General features: G+C 38.9%; 3 protein-coding genes across 3 annotated transcripts; 1 reads left to right on the forward strand and 2 right to left on the reverse strand.

The window, feature by feature from the left end:
- Window positions 1-2,525: 2,525 nt before the first annotated feature.
- On the forward strand, window positions 2,526-3,880 carry LOC6632477 (uncharacterized). Its single transcript, XM_002056254.4, has 2 exons — window positions 2,526-2,919; window positions 2,976-3,880. The coding sequence occupies exons 1-2, from the start codon at window positions 2,641-2,643 to the stop codon at window positions 3,738-3,740; spliced, it is 1,044 nt and encodes a 347-aa protein (XP_002056290.1). The 5' UTR covers window positions 2,526-2,640; the 3' UTR covers window positions 3,741-3,880.
- Window positions 3,881-8,088: 4,208 nt separating this feature from the next.
- On the reverse strand, window positions 8,089-9,133 carry LOC6632478 (tetratricopeptide repeat protein 12). Its single transcript, XM_002056255.4, has 4 exons — window positions 8,889-9,133; window positions 8,590-8,829; window positions 8,406-8,528; window positions 8,089-8,344 (listed from the first exon to the last, which is right to left on the reverse strand). Exons 1-4 carry the CDS (start codon window positions 8,996-8,998, stop codon window positions 8,128-8,130), a joined length of 690 nt encoding a protein of 229 aa, XP_002056291.1. The 5' UTR covers window positions 8,999-9,133; the 3' UTR covers window positions 8,089-8,127.
- Window positions 9,134-10,303: 1,170 nt separating this feature from the next.
- Window positions 10,304-11,272, reverse strand: LOC6632479 (tetratricopeptide repeat protein 12). Its single transcript, XM_002056256.4, has 4 exons — window positions 11,098-11,272; window positions 10,807-11,043; window positions 10,626-10,748; window positions 10,304-10,566 (listed from the first exon to the last, which is right to left on the reverse strand). Exons 1-4 carry the CDS (start codon window positions 11,205-11,207, stop codon window positions 10,350-10,352), a joined length of 687 nt encoding a protein of 228 aa, XP_002056292.1. The 5' UTR covers window positions 11,208-11,272; the 3' UTR covers window positions 10,304-10,349.
- Window positions 11,273-21,042: the final 9,770 nt, after the last annotated feature.

The following is a 21,042-nucleotide window of genomic DNA, read 5'->3' on the forward strand; positions in this document are numbered from 1 at the left end:
TGGGGCACCTTTATTTCACTATTTTGTTTTTTCCTAGCTCCTCCTTTGTCTGTATTTGTGTCTAGTGTTTGCTTTGACTCAGTTACATCTAGCAGCGAGGACGGCCAAGAGCAAGTTGTCATGAATAATGAAAAAGCAACGTGAATACATTTCTTTTAGTCCCAGAGTTTTAGTGTGTATGTGTGTGCGTGTGTAAGTGTGTGTGTGTATAAGAAAATGGGAAATGAAGAATAGTATACTCCATGGGAACTGCGGCGGGACACACACTAGAAAAACTTTCGAACGAAATGCACGCAAAAGTTTACCTTACTCTTCCCATTGTTTTCTTGCTTACTTCGTATAAACAAATTAACCAATATACCATAATATATTATATTTTAATCGAATCAATTCTTTGAAATTAAGATTTAAATAAATGCGGCGCATGCATTGTAAAATGCCTTTCTATGAGAACATTTTGACAGCTTGGAATTTGTACATTTATTCTGTCTGAGTCGGCTGGATCGGAGCACTCGGGTATCATTCATATGACCAATCCAATTACATAATAGAAAAGCGAAATCTTATCAGCAATGAACTATAGAGTTGAACCATGTCTCAAACTTGAGAAATGTTTGAGGTTTAATATTGAAATCAAGCGTAATAATGAAATGTGTTTGAAATTTTATGAATTTTACTATTGCTACTTCAGCGATTATTTTTGTCAGTGTGTGGCCCAATAGATACGGCCAGCTGTATGTATTTTAGCCGACACCAACACACCCCGCCAATATAGGCAATTGCTAATTCAGTCACAGTAACAGTAACAGTATCAGTAGCAGTAGCAGTAAATGTAACAGTCACGGGGAAAGACGCGACTGTGCGTGGACGGTGTCTTCGGCGATTCTATTTGTGCCGTCGAGTCATTGTCACAGTCACTCCCCACGTCCACTTGCAGATAAACAGGGATATTATGCGAGTGTGCGTGCGTGTGTTTGTATGTGTATGTTAAGGCGTACGGAGTGAGACTTCGTTTTCTCTCCCATATATATTTTCCTTGTTTACCGTTCATTGCTAGTAGCCGTGCTCATACACAGTTCACCCTGTTTCAAGTGTATGTGTGTGTGCGTGTGTGTGTTTTGTTATCCTTAGCCTTAAGCTAGTCGCAATGAAACACTAGCAAAGCCCTGCCCACTCCCCGCCTACATATATTGATGATACGCCCCTCGCTTGGGTTTCCAAGTTGTTGTTGTTTGCATTTCACATTCGCTGCTCGCTCGATGAGAAAATCGAAATCAACAAAGCAAATAAACATTTAATAAAGCGCAAAAGTGTCAATAGATTTCTGGTCATTCGACTTGATGCCAGTCGAAGAGCGCCAGGCGAGAGTAGGGGGAAATAGCTAAAGAAAACTGGCATGCTAATTAAAACGAGATTCCCAGAACTTTAAATGAACTGCCAGCCACAAAATGACAGCATCAACGTCAAGTGCTGCTGCCGACGGGTGGGTGAAAGGGTGGTACTGGCGGGGTAGCGAGATGCGGGTGGGTGCTTGCTTAATGAAAAACTTGACGCTCAGCAAGTACAACTTCTGGTTGATGTCAAGCGAACCAACTACAAAATACACAACACGCATCGAGACGGCAACTTGGCCAAGTTCCTTAAGTTCAGACAGCCAAAGTGCAATTTTGGCTAAACCAAAATGAGTCCCTGATGTGGCTCCAAAATAAATGCAAATATATATGAGAAAACTGCTCGACTGGCCAATGCCCTAGGTCTAAAGATATTCTCGCAGATTAAAAGATAGCTTTGACCAATAGCATAAAATTATTAATATTTATTTAATTTAGTATATATAAAAGTACTATAAAAATGGTGGTAAGATGGGTAAACGTAAAACATAAAAATAATAATAATAATGATAATAATAACAAAAATAATAATAATAATAATAATATAAATATTAATAATAATAATAATAATAATAATAATAATAATAATATTAGTACAATATGAATAATGATAATAATAATAGTCATAATAATAATAATATTGACGATACTAAGAAAAATAATAAAAATAACAATAATGATTGTAATAACTTGCAATAATAACAGATATATTTATACCATTAGGTAGTTTGGAAGTTTGTAGTTTGCCTGCTTCAATGCTGTGACAAAAAAGTTACTGTCGGTAAAGGCATTTGTAAAGAGTATTTAAAACTAAAATTTGGATAATCCTTATCAAAATGTACACAATATTAACATACATATTTGTGTTTAAATTTCAATTAAGATTCTCGAAAATTACTGTTGCCTAAGCCTTTATAAGGAAAAAATCGATAATTATGTATAAATCTAAATGGATACAAGCAATATTGTATTTTCAAATTTAAAATACATTTAAAAAAATATAAATATATGTGCATCTACCAAGCATATTGTATGTCAATATCGACGAGGCTTAATGGTGTTTTAGGTATATTTTTAGATATGCAAAAACAGAAAATATATATATAGGTGTTTGAATGTCGTACATGTATCAGTCAGTAAGCTCCCCAGTAAAAGTCAAGTCTACATAAAAACACACAAAAACACCCTATACTGAATGCGTGCAGTTTTTTTCTAGTACTTTTCTCAGGAGCTTAGTAGCATAGCTAATATGCCCTATCTATATGGCGTAACGGACACCAAGTTTAGGTTCAAGGAGGACACCGAAAGAACCAGCCCTATTCCAATCAAATTTCGATATAACACTTTACTAACACCTCGAGTCCAGTTCAGTCGCGACGAATGGCCCCTACCGTTCCGAGCCACCCCTGCAAGCCTCGTCGAGCTATGTATTAATGTGGCCGATAAGCTGCCATTACCCTCGGTCTTCGAATGGAATGATATGGATATACGACTATGGATAACCCGCTATGGATATCCACAGTACATGGTGAGTCTCTAGCCCTATATGAGAAGTCCTCAATTACGTAATCGTAAAATCCACAGAACACATTTCGTGTGAATATGATCTGGGGTAAAAAGCTGTTGTTACTGGACGCTGATGCGTTGTCGGCAATGAATATCAAAGATTTTGATCACATAAAGCACATTACCTATGGCATTCGCATGTTGTTTCACTTTGAGCTGACGAAATTCTCGCACAGTATTTCGTTGCCGGATGAGAAACCCAACGAGCTCTATTTGCTGTGGCACACGCAGACGGGCCTCAACTATGATGCAGTTCGTCGCTCGGATTTGTATAGACGCATGCAACTCATACGGGAACGTTCTCCAAATCTGGATCATTGGGATATGCTCGAAATGTGGCTACGTCGGGAACGTGAACGCAAGTACAGCGAGCTGATTGCGCTCGTGCCGCGCTATAAGTTGTACACGTGCATAGAGACCCCAGAAAAGAGTACAGGTCAGACGACATCGGAATCTGGCTTCGATGACAATTATTGTCGTACATGTCTACCGCCTTGCGAATGCTGGTGGACAGAGCGGGATACATTATTACCCTGGCGTCTGAGCTGTCTGAATCCCGGCAAGCGGATCACACACAGTGCCTGGATGGCCACTGAGAAACAATGCGTACACTGTATACCGCCGTGTGAGTGCCGTTGGCTTTCACGTTACTATCTGACAGACACAGTGATCAGCTGTCTGAAGAATAAGTTTCCAGAAAAGTTTGCACCTATTTTCGACGAGAGTGGCCCGCCAAATATACGCGCGAGTGTAATGGTGCGTTGGACTCGTTTCTCGATTTAGATTTAGATTGTCTCTGTACGATATTAGTGTAGTAAATGATTCAAAATCTGAAAATCATATTAAAATAATAGAAAAATAAAAACATATACTATATGTATATATTAAAGGGAGCTCGTGAATAAATAAATTGATTCATTATAGTTAACTGGTAATAAATCAATGCAAATGTTGTACCTGGTTCGAACCATCTCTCTGCCTGGCTTCGGTTTCTGCGCTTGGTTTTTCACATTCACCAACCCAATTGAAAAGCCTAGTTGCTTTGTGATGCGTTCTAGTCATAAAATATAAAATAATATTTCCATATGCTTTGGCATGTTGTCGAACGTATTGTCTTTCTCGCTTACTTAAGTCAAAAGCACATGCTGACTCGTTATTCAGCAGTTTATATGAACAGGGTATGCAAAATAAAAGATGCTAAACAAACAGAAACAGGCATATTACAACAAAGACAATCTACCCCATAGATGCTCAGACTCGACCCGAGAACTTCCTGTACCCAACAGAACTCCCCATTGCCACCGAGCGGTTGATTTGATTCTTGCTTGGATGTTTAAACCGCAACACAGATAAAGGGCAAATTACTTTTTGGCCAAGAAGCTGCCGAGAAGCCAAAAACCACGAGCCGCAAGCTGAAAACTAAACACAGCGCTGGACAGTCAGCCAGATGGGCAAGGCAAGGGGATGCGCCGTTCGCTGGGCAGAGGATGAGAGTCTAAAGCAACTGAGATGCTAAAATATAGTTTGAATGCGTGCTGAAAATGGGTTTATAGTGATCCTCTTGAGAATTGAGGCTGGCAGCAGAAAGAAATTTCTGTTAACGGAGATCAAGCGCAGCCTGATTTATGAATCTGTTTGTTGACATTGGCTTCAAGCCATAAAGTTTAGGGTTGAGCCAGGGAATTTCTCTAGGGTCGTTATACTAATATTTCACGTGAGTAAGCAACATAGAAAACTGCCAAGTAGTTTTGTGCATCATGTAATTTGTTAAGGGCGTTCTTGTGTTCCCCGAACAAGTGTTAGTTATAGTAGGGTTTCTTAAGAGCATTCTCTGAAGCATAGCAAATTATATCATTGTAAACAGATGGTTTCTTTGAAATTTATGCAAAACATTTGGTAAAAAAATATTTTTAATACATCTTTAAATAGAATTTGACTACATTATTTTTTTTTTAATTCTTTCTAAATAGCAATTTCATTAAGAAGAAGGATCAACACTCCGTTTTAAATTTAAGTTACAATTCTCAATCTGTTCCAGTTGGAGATGTATTAAGTAGCTTTGGCATCCGAAGATTCAAAGTTTCTTAACGTAAGGCTTTAAGCTCAAAAGGTTATGGCTAACAATTTAAAGTATCTGACTTTGCGAAGTGTGTGCCAAATAGTGATTTGGGTTCTTCAATAAGCATTCAACATTCGAGTAAACAGCATTATTGTCTGTATTTGGGACAACCGCACGCCTAGTCGCAGGGCTACCTTTAAACTGCAGGTTGTCGGTTTTCCTAGTGCCACACCTATAAAACGTCGCATTATTGCTGCACGAAAATCCAAAAACATACTCTGATACTAACGCTGAGCCTTGTCTGCTTGCAAAAAGCGCAAAGTACTGACAACAACAGCCAGTGGCATGACAACCAGGACCACGAGTAGTAGATAGGCCAGGGCCAGGACAATGTTGGAGCGTGCGACAAACTTTGAATGTGCCACAAAATTGGATGCCGGCAGGCGGCGGCAATTGTTGTTGTTTTCGTTGTTGTTGCAGCGATGCAAACCACAAAAATAAGTGTTTACAGCATTGATTACAAGCGTGGGAGTGGGCGTGGCAATAGCCACGTTGCAGTTGCCGATGCCGTTGCCGTTGCCGTTGCCTTTGCTGTTGATTAGAGTTTAGCCCACAAGGATTTTTGCATTTCTTAGATGCAAAGCCAACAGACTGCAGTAGTCAGTGTGACCAGAGCCAGGGCAGCGTGTCAGTAGTGTCATGGGAAATGCCAAAGCTTGGCAAAGAGAATGCCGTGCGAGGGGCTGAGCTGGTGCTGCGGTCTTTAGGTGTCGACTCGGCGGCCGCATACAATTGACAAACTGTGAAACCCTTTTTGTGGCACTTCCGTTGCGTTTGTTTTCCACAGTTTACAATGCAACAACGACAACAAATCAACAACACCCCAAGCACGCCTTGCCACGCCTTGTGTTGCCAGTTGTGACAAAAGTTTATACCCAAAGCATTTGAACTGCATTTCATTATGGTACAATACAGCCTGGCTTAGCCACAGCAAATGCAAATTCTGTTGGCGCCATATTGAAAACTGTGTGGCTGTCACCCCGCCACCCTGCCACCGCGCCACACAGACCACCAAACCACCAATTCCCACTTTACCTAACCGCAGCGTCAGTCTTTTGTGGGGAAGCGTGCTCCAAACGAAGCGTATAAGTGGCCCTTATCGTAGCTGGAATTGAAGTCGATGGAAACGAGAACCAGTTGGGTTGGGGAGCAGGCATTCGGGAGCTCTGGGTTTCAGGGTTACCAAAGCGGGCACCGAGCACCGAGCACCGGCCACTAGTAGCTGCTTGTATCGCCCAGTGCGAGTATGTACTATGTATATTGTATTGGCAAATATTCTCATGACAATAGGAATTTTTATTGAATTTATGCAAAAAATTGCAAATTTTCTTGTGCAAGTATTTTTATACTTTTTCTATTTCTTTTAAATTGTTTTGCAGTATGCTTTGTTTATGTGCGTGTATAGTATATATCTATAAGGCAGTAAATTCATGAGTTAAAATACACATTTGTTCCTTAAAGTTCGTACTATACTACTATACCTTGGAGTGCTCGACTAGTAGATACCCTGAATCTCACGCCGAGTTGCCGTTTAAAACATTTTCACACTTTTTTTTTAGACATATATACTTAATGTAGAGTTTACACTCCGGCTGTTGCTAACTCCAAACTAGGCAAATTTTATTATGAACGTCGGTGCTTAGAGTCGACTTGTATCAAACTTTCTGGGCATAAATGTGGCACCGAAATGTGCAACTATTCCAAAAATCGGGAGATTCAGGCTTAATTCATTAAATAAAAATGAATTAATTTTTTGGCTCTAACTGAAGGTTTGCATACAAAGAGTAGGCTTAAAAAAGTAATACACAAATTCTATTTTTACTGATTTATCGGAGATGGGCGTAATATCATTTTGGGTATGTTATAAGGGAGTATATGTTACAAATATCAATAAATATACTTTACCCCCTGCTGCCTATTGCATACATTTGCAGAAAATCTGTATATCCTTTTTACCCAGCTTTAATAGGTTCAAGGTGTAAGAATCAATGTTTGATTTTGTATTTCAAAGTAAAACCAGTAAGAGTGCATAGTCGGGAGTTCTCGACTAGAGGATACCCTGAACCCTCTTATTCCAACAACAAATGCAGCACGCGCTACGCGCTCGTTTGTGGTAATAAAGAAAAATAAAAAAAAAAGTTCCTTTGGCAGGGTTCGAACTCGCAACTAACCGCACTACTTGCCGCCGTCTCTACTCAACAGCCACGCCAGCCAGTAAAAAAAAAAGCTTCCTCGGTAGGGCGCGAACTCGGGATATACCACGTCACTTGCCACCGCCTCTACTCAACCGCCACAACTATAATCGAGTCTTATTGAGAAAAAAAAAATCGAAATCGAAGACGCGCATGAATGTGTGTGTGTCAATGTATACAGAAATTTTTGGATTTTGCGTCGCAAACACGTGCGCAGTCAACAGTACCGAAACACAAAACAAACCCCGATGCTAATGAAAATTTCTACAGTATATCTTAGTATACCATAGAGTATTTGTGTATTCTTAAAAGGTTAATTGCTGTAAAATTGTAGCCTAAATTAGTGGGCAATACAAGTTGGATTATTATCTTGATTTATAGCTATGCACTGGGAGCACTGGAAGACACTTGATACTATATCTTATTATATACCCAATTTGCTCAAAAAAAAGGATTTCGATATCGATTTGTATCGGTTGCTTGGAAACGGAGTAAGTTATCGATTATCGAAATCAAACTCGATCTGCGCATGGAACAGGAGGACCTTCAGCTCTTATAGGTTCTAAGATCCTTGCGTTCATACATAGGGACAGACGGACAGACTGACGGACATAGCTAAATCGACTCGGGTGTTGACGCTGATCAAGAATACATATACTTTATGGGGTCGGAGATGCTTCCCTCTGTCTGTTACATAAACTTCCGTTTGCACAAAACATACCCATTTTACCCATTTTCAATGGGTTCAGGGTATAAAAATGAAAATGTCAATGTAGAGCCCATTCGAAGCAGAACCCTATTATTTGAAATAATTTTTTATTCACTATTTTCATGTAGTTTGATTGAAATTCACTGAATATTAAAGATCCGTACGCATTTTTTCAATAAAATTCTCAATATATTGTTCCTCGCTATGATTATATCTACGCGCATTATCAATGCAGTCCAGATAGCCAGCCTCATTGTTCATGCGCTTTAGGGCACCGGCCCTATAGAGCCAGGCACGCAAACAGCGTCCATCCAAATTCAAGATGACATAGTCGAGATCTATAAGGGCCCGCTTAAACTCACGTTTCCTGTTTACAGTTGCAGTTGGTTGGATAAATGGACACATCGTCAGTGGCCAGCAATACTTACTTGATGTAACATAGGCTACGATTTACAAAGAGCACTGGCGAATCAGGTATATATTCCAAGCCCTTGGAATAGTGCTCAATCGCTTTCTCAAAGTTTATCTTACGATACTCCACATTGCCAAGCCTATGCTCGAAATAATACCGTCTTAGCGGATGCGCGAGATTTAAGAATTTAATAAAGCTACCTGCGATAGTTGGATGCAACGCGTATACGCTCCTCACGTGCTTTAATCCGGTCCTCACGGCTGACATCGATCTGGCGCATGAAGCTCAATTGATTCAATTGAATTGATCCTATAGAACTCTTTCTGATCGATAGCTTGTTTTTTTTAGCAAAGCGCGAGTTACGCGACAAAACCATAAAATTATCATCTGTGATAGCCGCACTATGGTTAATTTCCACTTCAGGATCGTCCTTTGCGGCGCTAGGTAGCAAGAATCAAGGTATGTACTCTATAAAATTGTCACAATCTCTAGAACTTACTCCGCTCTTTTAGCTTTGCCTATGTCGATTAAGAACTTCATGATATCGTCCACTTTTGAGGGTGTTCTTAAGAAGTTCTCCTCTAACTCTCGGTGTGTCGTGGTCGGCATTGTGTTAACGTTATTAAGTATTTTTGTTTTGGTGTTTAAGTATGTATGTTTAAGTATTTGTGATTATGTATCAGTATGATGTTGTTATTGTTACTGTATGTTTTTGTTGTTGTTTGTTTAATTCTGTTTCTAATACTAAAAGTTTACACGACTTGTTAACTACCCCACAGCCAACTTGGCTTATACAGCCATCAGCAAAAATAACAAGTAAGAGGTTCTAGCGTTTGAAGTAATAAAGATAAATTAAAACAAGTAAGAGGTTATAGTCGGTAGCTCTCGACTAGGTAAAATCCTGAACCATCTTAATCCAAAACCAAATAAATTTAAAAAAAAGTTCCCTTGGGAGGGTGCGAGCTCGCAACTGACCGCATTACTTGCTGACGACTCTACTTAACGAGGGTGTTACGAGCCAAAAAAAAAAAGATAAAACAGCTTCCCCGGTAGGGCTCGAACTTGCGACATACCGCACCACTTGCTATGCCTCTACTCAACAGCCAGACCAATATTTGAGTATTTAAAAAAAAAAAAACGAATTGAAATAGCAGCAGAAAAACAACCGCAATTGCAATGCTGTTGATAGAATGCGAAACAGGACGCGCATGAATGTGTGTGCACATGCATACATAAGTTCTTGATATTTGCGTCCCATCTAATCCAAATTAAAACACAACTTTGTTTTACATTGGTATATCTTTTTCTACCATAGAATATTTGTGTATCTTCAAAAAGTCAATTGCAATAAAATTGTGGCGTAAATTGGTGGGTTATCAACTTGATTTATAGCCCTGTGGTGGTAGCGGGGAGGTGGCGATAGGTATTACATGAAGGATATTTGATATATATATATAAAATTCTAAAATTTCAATTTACCAAAACTGCCCAAAAACAGGATATCGATTTCGATTTTTATCGATTGCTTGGAAACGGAGTAAGTTATCGATTATCGGAAACAAACTCGATCTGCGCAGGCACTAGGAGTACCTACATCTAAATTTCAAGTCTCTACCTCTTATAAGTCTGAGATCCTTGCGTTCATACATACGGACGGACGGACGGACGGACAGACGGACAGACAGACGGACATGGCTAGATCGACTCGGCTATTGATGCTGATCAAGAATATATATACTTTATGGGGTCGGAGATACTTCCTTCTGCTTGTTACATACATTTGGATTTTGCACAAAAACAATATACCCTTATACGCATTTTTAATGGGTTTAAGGTATAAAAGCTAATAAAAGTAATTAAACGTAAGTTTACAGTTGACAAGCAAAACACCAAAAACTGTAGAACATTTTTGGTTAACAGATTCCATTTATACATTTTTTCGTCATTAAATCTTGTACAATCAGAACCCGGATTTCATTTTTTCTATAAAATATTCAATATATTTGACCTGTGCTATATTCAACCGGCGCGCGTTGTCAAGGCACCTCTGATAGTCATCCTCATTGTTCATGCGCTTTAGAGCCCCGGCCCTATAGAGCCAGGCACGCAAACAGCGTCCATCCAAATGCAGTAAGACATAGTCTAGATCAATTAGGGCCCGTTGGTAATCACGTTTTCTATAAATAGTTGCGACACTTTACAATTTCTTTTAACTTGGGATTTGCCAAGAACTCACTTAATGTGGCACAAACTGCGATTGACAAAGAGAACTTTCGAATCGTCTATATATTCTAGTCCCTTGGTGTAAAAGTCAATAGCATTATCAAAGTTGGATTTCCGAAACTCGGCATTTCCAAGCCTGTGAGAGAGTAAAGGGTTAAATCGATGCGTGAGCTATGTGAGAATTACACGGCTACCTGCGATAATTAAATGCCACACGAATACGCTCCCTACGAGCCCTATCCCGTTCCGCCTGGGTGACATCTATCTGGCGCATAAATGTCATTTGATCGAGATTCGGTGCCATATCAATATCAAGGAAGCTGCGCTTACTCCTCTTTTTAACGTGCAACTGGCCGCGTTGCATAACAATAAAATTGGTGTCCGAAATGTCCGGAATGATATCAGCCGCGGACTTATCAACATTGTCTTTCCTGTAATACGCATAGATAATTAATTCTATGAATCTATCTGACTCTAGAGCTCACGCCATCTTTCCCCCCTTTGATATTTCGTTCAAGAAGTTGATAACTTCATCAACAATTGAGGGCCTGCGCAAGAAATCCTCCTCCAATTCACGGTGTCTCGTGGTATTCATTTTGAATAGTTGTGATATGTGAATGTCGAAGTTGTTCGTTTGTCTCAATTTGTAGCATTGAATTTTATGGCTGCTCCAACTTGTACCTCATCAAATGCCGCACAGCCAACTTAGCTAATCTAGCGAACAGCAATAATCATTTGCTGCAGCTGCGGTGATGCGGCTGCATCTACGCTTGCAACACCATCTAAACTCAGCACCAACCGGCCCAGCTCTACCCTGGTTGGCTGCTCTGCAGCAAATTAGCCCTGGCTGGGTATCCCTGGCTAGTAGCTGGCTCGTTAGCCACCATGTGGTTTTAAGGATTAACTCAATTAAAATTTTGCGGCATTAACATTGTCTTGCAAAAAGTGCTTAATGCAGCAGAAAGCGACGTGCTGGACAGTAGGTTTTCTAAAAAAGCAAGAATGCTCTCGCTAGAAGTGACCGACTAGGAGATACCCTGAACCTAGGCACGAGCTTCTATTAAACTGACAAACAGAATGACGTTCCCTTCTGCATGTTACAAATACTTCCAACAGGGTATTGTTTTGCAATAAGCATCGATTACGTCAACTAATGTATTGCATACATACGTATTTGGTTAATTAAATTCATAAATAAATTATTATGTTCACTAATCCATACAGACATCAATACATATAAACCTACACACATGAAGGGTTCGAGCTCGACCCAAATCTACAAAATCCAGCTTTAGAGAAAAATTGCTATAATCAAGTAAGAGGCTTTAGTCAAGAGTTAGTTTTTGGTTATGGGAAATCCTTAACACCCTTCCAACTCCAAGTACTTAACGCTCATTTGATTTAGCAGTAATTAAAATAAGTTTAATAAGAAATGGTTCCCTCGGTAGGGTTCGAACTTGCAGCAAACCGCATAAGATTTGCTTAAAAATCAGGATTCCGATAGCGATTTGTATCGATTACTTGAAAACGGAGCAAGCTATCGATTATCGAAAACAAACTTATAGGTTCTGAGATCAGTGCGTTGTGATGCTGTTCAAGAATATATATACACCTAATTCTGTTTTTACACAGTAGATAGTTCCAGAAAGAACCCGGTTAAAAACCCGTGTTAAATACGACATTGATCGTATGCAATAAAAAGATGATTGGTTCCTTATCTCTAAAACCTATTTTTAATAATAATAATTTTTAGTAAAACACGAGAAAGAAAGGATATCTTCGGCACGCCGAAGATCTTATACCCTTGCAGATCCAACCTTTTCATTTTGCTCATTGTGCTTTGCCCGTATCTAAGAAGCATAGGGAAAATAGTTAATGCCGAGTTTGGTCAAGATATCTTAATAAACTAAAAGGGGTTTAAATAAACAACTAGCTTTCGATCGCTCGTTCCTATGGCAAATATATGATGAATTGGTCCGATTCAGCTGGTTTTGACATATTCACTGCGTGCAACAGATAGAGGGATTTCTGCAGTTTCATAAAAAAAGCTTTAAAACTAGTTTATAGACTATGTCGCATAGAAACTGACAGACGGACCTGGCTATATCGACTCGGTTGTTGATACTGATCAAGAATATATATACTTTTTGCGTTCGGAGATGTCTCCGTCTATGCGTTACACATTTCAGAACAAAATTATAATATGGGTATAAAAGTATATGTATGTATGTATTCCCTTGCCTGCCTTCTGGCGGGTCGTACACATCGTTAGATGTGCCTGACAATATTTAATTGAGTTTGTTTGAAAATTTCTTTTAAATTAAGAAAGTTTTTGCACGTGACTCTTTTGTCGGCGATGGTAACTTTTATTTTAGTCGGATTTAATTTTTGCGGATTTCACACGGCGTAGAACGTGCTGCAGATGCCAAAAGGTTCAAAATCAAATTTAGCAACACTGTCGGGCAATCAAAATAAATATATTTTTTAAGCTGATTATAATCAGCCAATTACGCATACGCCAAGGTGCAACATTGACAGTTAATCGGAGATAACCATATGGAATTAAATGGTAGATAAGAAATCCAAAGAACGTCGCCTCCTTAAGATAAGGTAAAATAGTTTTGGGTGTAATTCAATCGAATAGGGATTGTCTTTTGAATTAAAACCAACTATTTCCAAGCCAGATGAGCATTTGCTCATTAATATTTGAGTTGGATCTGGAAACGCGCAACGCTTGCCACGCTTTTCTGTTGGCTGGCCATTGGCACAGAAACACTGTGGCATGCAACATGTTGGGTCGTTTTGTTGTGCGTACGTAGAAGAAGCATAAAATACTTACAGGCACTGATGCCGTCAACGCCGACATTGATGACTGCATTGACAAGTTGCCCCACCAGCGGAGTCATCGGCAACTGGACGACGTGCGGCAGTCTCCAGAGCAATGTGTCACGCGTGGCAGCTTGTGCTGCATAAGCAAGCAGTCTACGCGTGCCTGCCACTCACTCGGTTACGGGTGTGGTAGCTGCTAGCCAACTACTTTTAGCTTAAGTTTATCCATCCGGCTGCCCGTTTCTGCCAAACTGCAAAAGTCGAGCGCACGCTGTTGACAGTTTTTCACTTTTTCTTTTTATACCCTGTACTATATATATACATATACAGAATAAAGGTTCTGTGCTGACATTGCCTTTCCCTCTACACGCCTCTAACAACAAATAGGAGTCCTCTAGTGGAAAATTCCTTCTAGCTTCCTTCTCTGCAAACCTATACAAAAATTCACATAAAAAGAGCCATTTATGCTCGAAACATTACAGGGTATTCGCTCGTCGGGCACTTTTGACTTGATCAAACAATATCAATCTAAAGAGCTATGCAAAAGTTAATGTTAATGCTAAAGCGTTGACCGCCATGGGCTGCCCGATGGCTTCTTTAACATGCCTTTCACCTTTTTGCTGAAATAAAAAATAACCAGCCGCAAGTGTTATAGCCAAGGCAGCGAATTTGACATGCCCTACCGAATAAGTAACAGTACACTAAGCCGGTTCAAAAATTTAGAAACAATAAGAATAAATTCTATATAATATTATATTGTATAATTTAATATATAAGTTTTATAATAGGGTTCCTTTTATGTGATAATAAGTTTTCTAGCTTACCCCTGCCTGATTGTCATAGTTGTGACTACACTTTAAAATAAGGGTAAACTAAATTTTTGGTACCTGCCGCAAGCAGAGGAAAGGGCCAGCTGCTGTTCCTGTTCCCAAAGTGAAAGACAAGCAAAAGATTATACCTGGCCCGGCCTCGGGGCATGCTTTGTAATGGGGAAAGAGACAAGGGGAAACTGAGTTCGAGATCGAGTTGTTGTTGGGCATGTAAACGTGTTTGTGGCGTGAAGAGGGGAAGGCAGAGTGGAGTTACATGCAGAAATAAATTGCATAAGCGTTGGCGCTGCCAACAAAATAAAAAGTAAACATGTTTAAAATGTTGTTATTCACACAAACGCGCTTACTTTGGCTGAGATTCAGCCTCCACCAGAGTTGCCACCTTTTGGGACGTTGCTTATGCCTCATTCCTGCTCCTTTGTTGATTGTGTGCAACATTGTTTGTGTGCGCCTTTTGTGTCCTTGGTCGCCATTCTTTTTGCGAGTTCGCCTTTCATGCTGTCACTTTTTGCGTTATTTACCTTGTTAACCTTTTCATGTTGACAAACTGTGCGCACGCTTGTATATGTGTGTGTGTGTGTATGTGTGCGTTTGTTGAGAGCACAAAATGGCGATATGAAAAGTGGAAATCTGTTGAAATTTGTTTCAGGCCAAAGGCATTTGTTCTCTTGACTTACTGTAGCTGCGCTGGTAATGCGCTTCTATAGCTTCTAAAGCCTAAAGATTTTAAGGCAAAAAAAAAAACGGTGGAACTGCGCTAGTGTGCTATGGCGACTGGGTGATACCCCGTGTAGTCACATAGTAGTCTTTTAAATTTGTGTTGCTTATTATCTTTTAGGGTACAGAATAATAATAATACATTTCAAAATATTTATTTTTTAATTTAATTTAAAATAGTTTTAATAAGAATGCATTTTCCAATCACTTTTCTGCCCAAGCCTTTTATATTCTTTAAGATCAACATGTATTTTTTCTATGTTGTTATGAATATGTATGGAAATCAAGTTTTTTTTTTTAAATAACCATAAATACAAAACCAAACAACGTAGCAAATAACTTAACAGCTAAAATTGTTGTAGCAGATAAAAAGAATAAAAATCAAATTTTAAAGCAAAGTTGAGAAAATAAAATATAACTTCAAAAATAAAAAGCATATTAACAACAAAATTTAATATGAATCTTATGATACTTTTACGGAAAACAATAACAACAAAGGCACAAATAAAAGGCGTTTGCATATTCATTTAAAACATGAACATACAAGAAAATTGCGTTGGGAGCTTGGTGCCTTTATTACGCATACGCAATGTGTTGTGCCTACAAAAAGAAAAAAAAAATATGCACTAACAAAATTATATTTAAAATGCGAAATTAAAAAAGCCAGATCAAAAGGTTTTGTGTGTTTCGCCATTTTTATTAAATTCTCAGGCGAAATATATATTTATATATGCTCATATGCGTATCTATGTGTGTATGCGCCCAGCGTGTGTGGGGGTTAAAGTTGAGCTTTTAATATAGTGCCAGAGAATTTGCATTTAATATTTGCATGGTGCGCGCAGAGCAGGCACTTTCTGATCAGACAGTACAAAACAGGATGCGACAGGATAAGCATATTAACATGCAAGTCATATTAAGGACAACTGCAGCTCCAAGCACCAAAAACCAATAATGCGCATATTAGACTTGATGATGATAGCGATGACAATGACGTACACACCGTGCTCCCCGCTCAGCCATCCCATGCCTGTGCATGCACTTTGACTGTTGCCATTTTCCGAGAAACACAAACTGATACACACAGATGCAGGCAGGCAAAAATTCGTGTTATCCTGGCTTTTGTTTCTTTCAAACTGACCGCAGTGCAAATGGTCCCGCACCCCACACTATACCCGCCCTTCCTTCCATTAGTTGGCAATGCACACACGAACTTGTAGTTATAGCTGTGCTGCATGTTGATGCCACAACTGAGTCCGCTTTCCCCGTCGCAACGTTATGAGAGGCGGGCACTTCGTCTAAGCCAAAACGTGCGCAGTCTCTGGCAATCAACTTTAATAACATCACAGAATGTCAATAAATCCACAAAATTGCTGCCCCCATTCCCCCGAATCGCTTGTTGTTGTGGCTGTGGCTGGCATCCTTTCGATGACGATGATGATGATGATAATGTTGCTGCCCCGGCTCGGCCCAACCCCGTCGCTCTTTCTGATGTTCAGCAGGAGTATCATTAACAAAAGAAACTGCGTACTGCAGCTGTCCGACTGCCGGACCGGGAAATGTTGCCTCCTTCAAATGAATGCAAGCAACTTGAGCTGCTTAGTTGCAGTCCGGGGCCATGATCCTATATTCGGCTCCTGTCTCTGCCTTCGCTTTGTGTGCCACGACAGCAATTGATGAAAATAAAACTTTAAAATTTCACACAGCCGAACTATAGTTGTAAAAAGTTAAAGTTCAGTGCAATGCTTTAAAACTTCAATAAATTTCAGCTCGAGGACAGGCTCGACCCCCACAAAATGGATTTAGGTTTTATATATAATAACATAATAACTAAATATTAAACAGATGACATGTGAGCAATTATTAAATAAATAAACTAAAATTAATCCAGCCAAAAATATTTCAAATCAAATGAAATGCCCGTTGAGAAACAAATTATTTCATACAAATAACTTATTATTCTCCATTAATTGAGAGGATTTGAACAGGAATATTGAGAAAAAATACAAAAAAAAATCAAATGAAACTAAGTCGTTTAAACAAATGAGCTACGAAGCCTATTAAATTCATATATAAATATTAATCCAGGTGCTAACCTAATTAATTGGATTGGATTAATCCGAATTTTTCAAGTGCCAAAAATATAACTTGTCTAACTAAAAGTTTAACACCTCTCCAACCATAATTCGGAAGTACAAATTTTATAAAACTCTTTTCTAGGTATTTATAAGATATAGATTTGTTTTTTTTTTTTTCAAAAAATTATGGTTTCATCCTAAAAAATAATATATCTATCGGACAGTGTATTCTGATTTTATATTTAATATTTATTCCCATTTAATCAAACTCAGTTCTTTTTTAAATCTTTGCATACATCATTTAGAATATAACTGACTTTAACCAGCAGATAGGACATAAATGCTAAATTGAATAGAATTGCATTGTGTTAAAGTTTCCAAATGCTACATGGCCAAGAATCACACACAGAAACATACACACTCAAAATCACACAGACTGGCACTCACACGTACGTGTGCTGGTCATAAATACCGTGAATCTGTTCAACATTTATTCACACAATTGACACTCAATGCGACCCTATGTCCATTCATCATCCAATGCTCGAAGATAGCGAATAAATATACATTTCATGATTATCATTTAGCGGCAATGTATACGATGAAAATTATAATCAAATAACAGGTGACCGACTAGAAGATACCCTGCTACTACTAACTTATCTGCCTGCTGCTTATTTGTCTGTAAGTATTTTTTACTGTAAATGCTAAGCAGCTTAGGAAGCAGCTGATCCTCTTCAGCACTTACAGTACAAAATACTTACAGACAAATTAATCGGTAGATTTTATAAAAATAAAAAATTCACCCACATTCCGTTTATATACATTTGTGCATTATTACCGCGTTTTTAGCTAATTGGCAGGGTATATACAAAATTTATAAATAAGAAACTTATTTTTCAAACATAAAGAATTTCTTTACTCATGTATAGGTATAGTCTCTTCACAAGGCATTGTCTTGCGGCATTGGGTAAGCCAAAGTTCGGCGCAGCTGCTTTTTGTTATTTGCTCGTCCTCAACATATCGCTGGAAATGCTTGAGATGCTTGTTAAATATTTGCGGAATGCACAAATGCAACAAAAGGCAAGTGGCATCTGCAGAGATTTCAGTGCAAGGTGTGCGCAATTTATCATATGAGTGTGTGTTTGTGTATGTGTCTGTGCGCCAGCATTCATTTCCAATGCAGAATGTCCTTTTGGCCGCGAGCAGCTGCGGGCAGCAGGCAGAAAAGGATTTCTGCTGTTTGTTGATATAAGTGCATGTTATATATATATATATATATATATATATATTAAAAATGGAGGTCTGGGGCTGGCTGCGGCATAATGCAAATTGTATAGAAATTGATAATACGCCCCGTGTGCCCAGACAAATCTCGACAAATGCGGCTGCAATTTTTATGTGTTCATTTATAATATTTAACCTGCCATCTATGTGTATGTGTGTGTGTGTGTGGGCTGGTGTGTTTCGCAGCAACGATAATAAATTTATTGCAATGGCACTAAATATTTTATTATTGCTAAATATGCAACAATGCTCCATGGGGCAGGCATAAAACAATCGCATGTAACGACTGAATGCGCAATGCGTGAATTGGTGCAACGCCTGCAAAGAGCAAAAAGGGAGGGTGTGCTGGGAGGAGGAACAGGTTGTCGGCCAATCTGCGCTTGCTGACAATGCGTATAAATTATGAATGCGATATGCACTCAATCGCACACCCCCTCCCAGCAACTGTTGGCCATGGAGTTTTATTTGGGGGTTTGCGTGCTGTTATATCCAGGATAAATTAAATTTCGCTAATTTAAAAAACAAATGGCAGAGATTTTCTGGTTGTTTTCAGTACAATTCATTAACAATTCTATATTTTTATAGCGGCACAATTCAATTTAGTTGAAGGTTTCTAAAATTACTCGCCCTGAGCTTATAAAGCTTATAAAAAAAAAACAGCTTTAAATAATTTGTATACCCTATACCCATTTAAGACAGCAAAATAGCGAATAATCACATAGTGCAAAATTTTGTAACAGATTCTAGGGCGTAGCTTCGATCATTTTTATATATACTATGTCATTTAGATCAGCTTTAACATTCGGTTGATCGAACTCAGATGTCGCTTTCATAAACGCCTATTGCTCTTTAAAGATGAAATATTTTTAATCATCGAAAATCCAAAAATATCGATTCGCAGCCGAAGTTTTTAGTAAAACTTGCAGAAATTAACTATTATACACAATTTAGTATGGAGGTTTACGTAAAGTATATACAAATAAAGTATAGTTTACAAAGTATTGTACTTTTTAAAATTGGAGAATATTTAAAAAGAAGAACGGTTGCTTAAAGTTCTCAGCTTGCGATGCGTGTGTTTGGGTTAGAGGTATTACCTATACCAATACCACTGGATTTTCTTGAGAAAAAGTACTGAAATACATAAATATTACATAAAATATATACTCGAAAACTAAAATAAAATATTTGCTCGATTGACGCCAAAATTCTATACAAATGATTTATGAAAAGCTTTGCCTCTTCAATTCGAATCATTTTTATGAACATTTCTAAAACAGATATGTGAATAACATAAGACAAAATGTTAAACACACTTAACATGCTGTTATTTACATTTATTTTATAAATAATCCCTAGAAACACACGCGCACACACACATTCACACTTATACAAATGCGTGCACAAAACTCGAAATCTGTGCGTAATTTTCATTTTCAAAATCTGCAGCATTAACTGGTATCAACTGGGATTTAAGCAACCCTTTGTGATCGCCCCAACCCAAGGGATAAAAGCAAACCAAAAGCACTGAAAATGCATTTTACAAAAATTGCATACAAAAAGCGATTTTTGTTGTTGCTGCTGCTGAAGTGCGTGCACAAAAACGATTAAAATTTTAAATGTACACGCAATTGTGCAGTCAAATAAGAGTTGGGGCTTAGCGGGAGTATGGAATGGAAACTGGAGCTGAGGCTGTGGGACCCGTTGACCAAGCGGAAGCCTCGTTTATGATTTGGAACTAATTGCAGCGCGCTGCACGACCAGTAAATACACAACAAAAAAAAAAAATACCAGCAGGACTTTGACCAGCGGAAAGGGTAGGGTTGCTGATGAAAATTCTGTATGGGGTGAAGGTAGAGTTGTGGGCTGATAGAAGCAAAGGAAGCAGTTCGGGTAATTACAATTGCATTGCGGTTAACGGGCGAGACGCACGCTAAATCACTCAACGGGTGCGGACCACGGGAGACAGCGGGGTCTGGTGGTTGCTTTGCCAAGGGTTTTGAATAATGTAACTGCAAGTGAAGAAGTGGGGACATTCAGGTGGGCGGTCTTACCCACACTGGTTGCCAAGAAGCCAAGGCGTAATTCGCGGCGCAGGCTCGAAAGCTTTTGGCCGAATGCATAAATCACAATGCACAAATAACCTGGCGGCAATGGCTACACACACAAATCCAAGTGCTCCAGCTGCGCCAGACCAAAATTTGCTAGGTGGGCGTGAGCGTGGGCGTGGGTTGGATATGGATCAAGGTGGCTGGGTTCCAGCTTATGGCATTGGCATTATGGAAATTGTGTTGACTTACACAAATGAGCAAATGCCGAAAATGCTGCCCACCGACTCGACATGTGCAATTGCGTATAAATATTTACGCGATGTGGGCGCAAATTAATTGGCTATGTCATAGGCGTATTAAAGGGGGTGGCTGGCTCTGTTTAAAGTCAGTTCATTTCTTATTTTGCTCTTAATTTCAAATTTAGAAGTGGTCACCTTATATATATACGAATAAATAAAAATATGAATTATAAATATGAAATATAACATCAAGGATAGCTAGACATCGTGTTTATTAACTCACCGCCCATGCCCTCTCTGACCCATCCGGACTTAAGTACCCGGATAAGGAGCAGAAGCCAGAACCGTATTCGACTCTAGAGCAGCTTTGTCAGATGCTTTGATCAATGGTGGTCAAATTTTGTT

The sequence above is a fragment of the Drosophila virilis genome, chromosome 2, assembly GCF_030788295.1.
Source record: "Drosophila virilis strain 15010-1051.87 chromosome 2, Dvir_AGI_RSII-ME, whole genome shotgun sequence".
NCBI classification, from domain to species: Eukaryota; Metazoa; Arthropoda; class Insecta; order Diptera; family Drosophilidae; genus Drosophila; species Drosophila virilis.

Excerpts from the sequence above, each read along its gene's own strand:
- LOC6632479 (XM_002056256.4), bottom strand. The coding sequence starts at position 11,207 with ATGAATACCACGAGACACCGTGAATTGGAGGAGGATTTCTTGCGCAGG. Across the intron at positions 11,044-11,097 it reads TCAAAGGGGGGAAAGATGGC|GAAAGACAATGTTGATAAGT; the intron begins GTGAGCTCTAGA and ends TGCGTATTACAG. Across the intron at positions 10,749-10,806 it reads GTGGCATTTAATTATCGCAG|GCTTGGAAATGCCGAGTTTC; the intron begins GTAGCCGTGTAA and ends ACTCTCTCACAG.
- LOC6632477 (XM_002056254.4), top strand. The coding sequence starts at position 2,641 with ATGCCCTATCTATATGGCGTAACGGACACCAAGTTTAGGTTCAAGGAG. Across the intron at positions 2,920-2,975 it reads ATGGATATCCACAGTACATG|AACACATTTCGTGTGAATAT; the intron begins GTGAGTCTCTAG and ends TAAAATCCACAG.
- LOC6632478 (XM_002056255.4), bottom strand. The coding sequence starts at position 8,998 with ATGCCGACCACGACACACCGAGAGTTAGAGGAGAACTTCTTAAGAACA. Across the intron at positions 8,830-8,888 it reads GGCAAAGCTAAAAGAGCGGA|CGCCGCAAAGGACGATCCTG; the intron begins GTAAGTTCTAGA and ends CTTGCTACCTAG. Across the intron at positions 8,345-8,405 it reads CGTAGCCTATGTTACATCAA|GAAACGTGAGTTTAAGCGGG; the intron begins GTAAGTATTGCT and ends AACTGTAAACAG.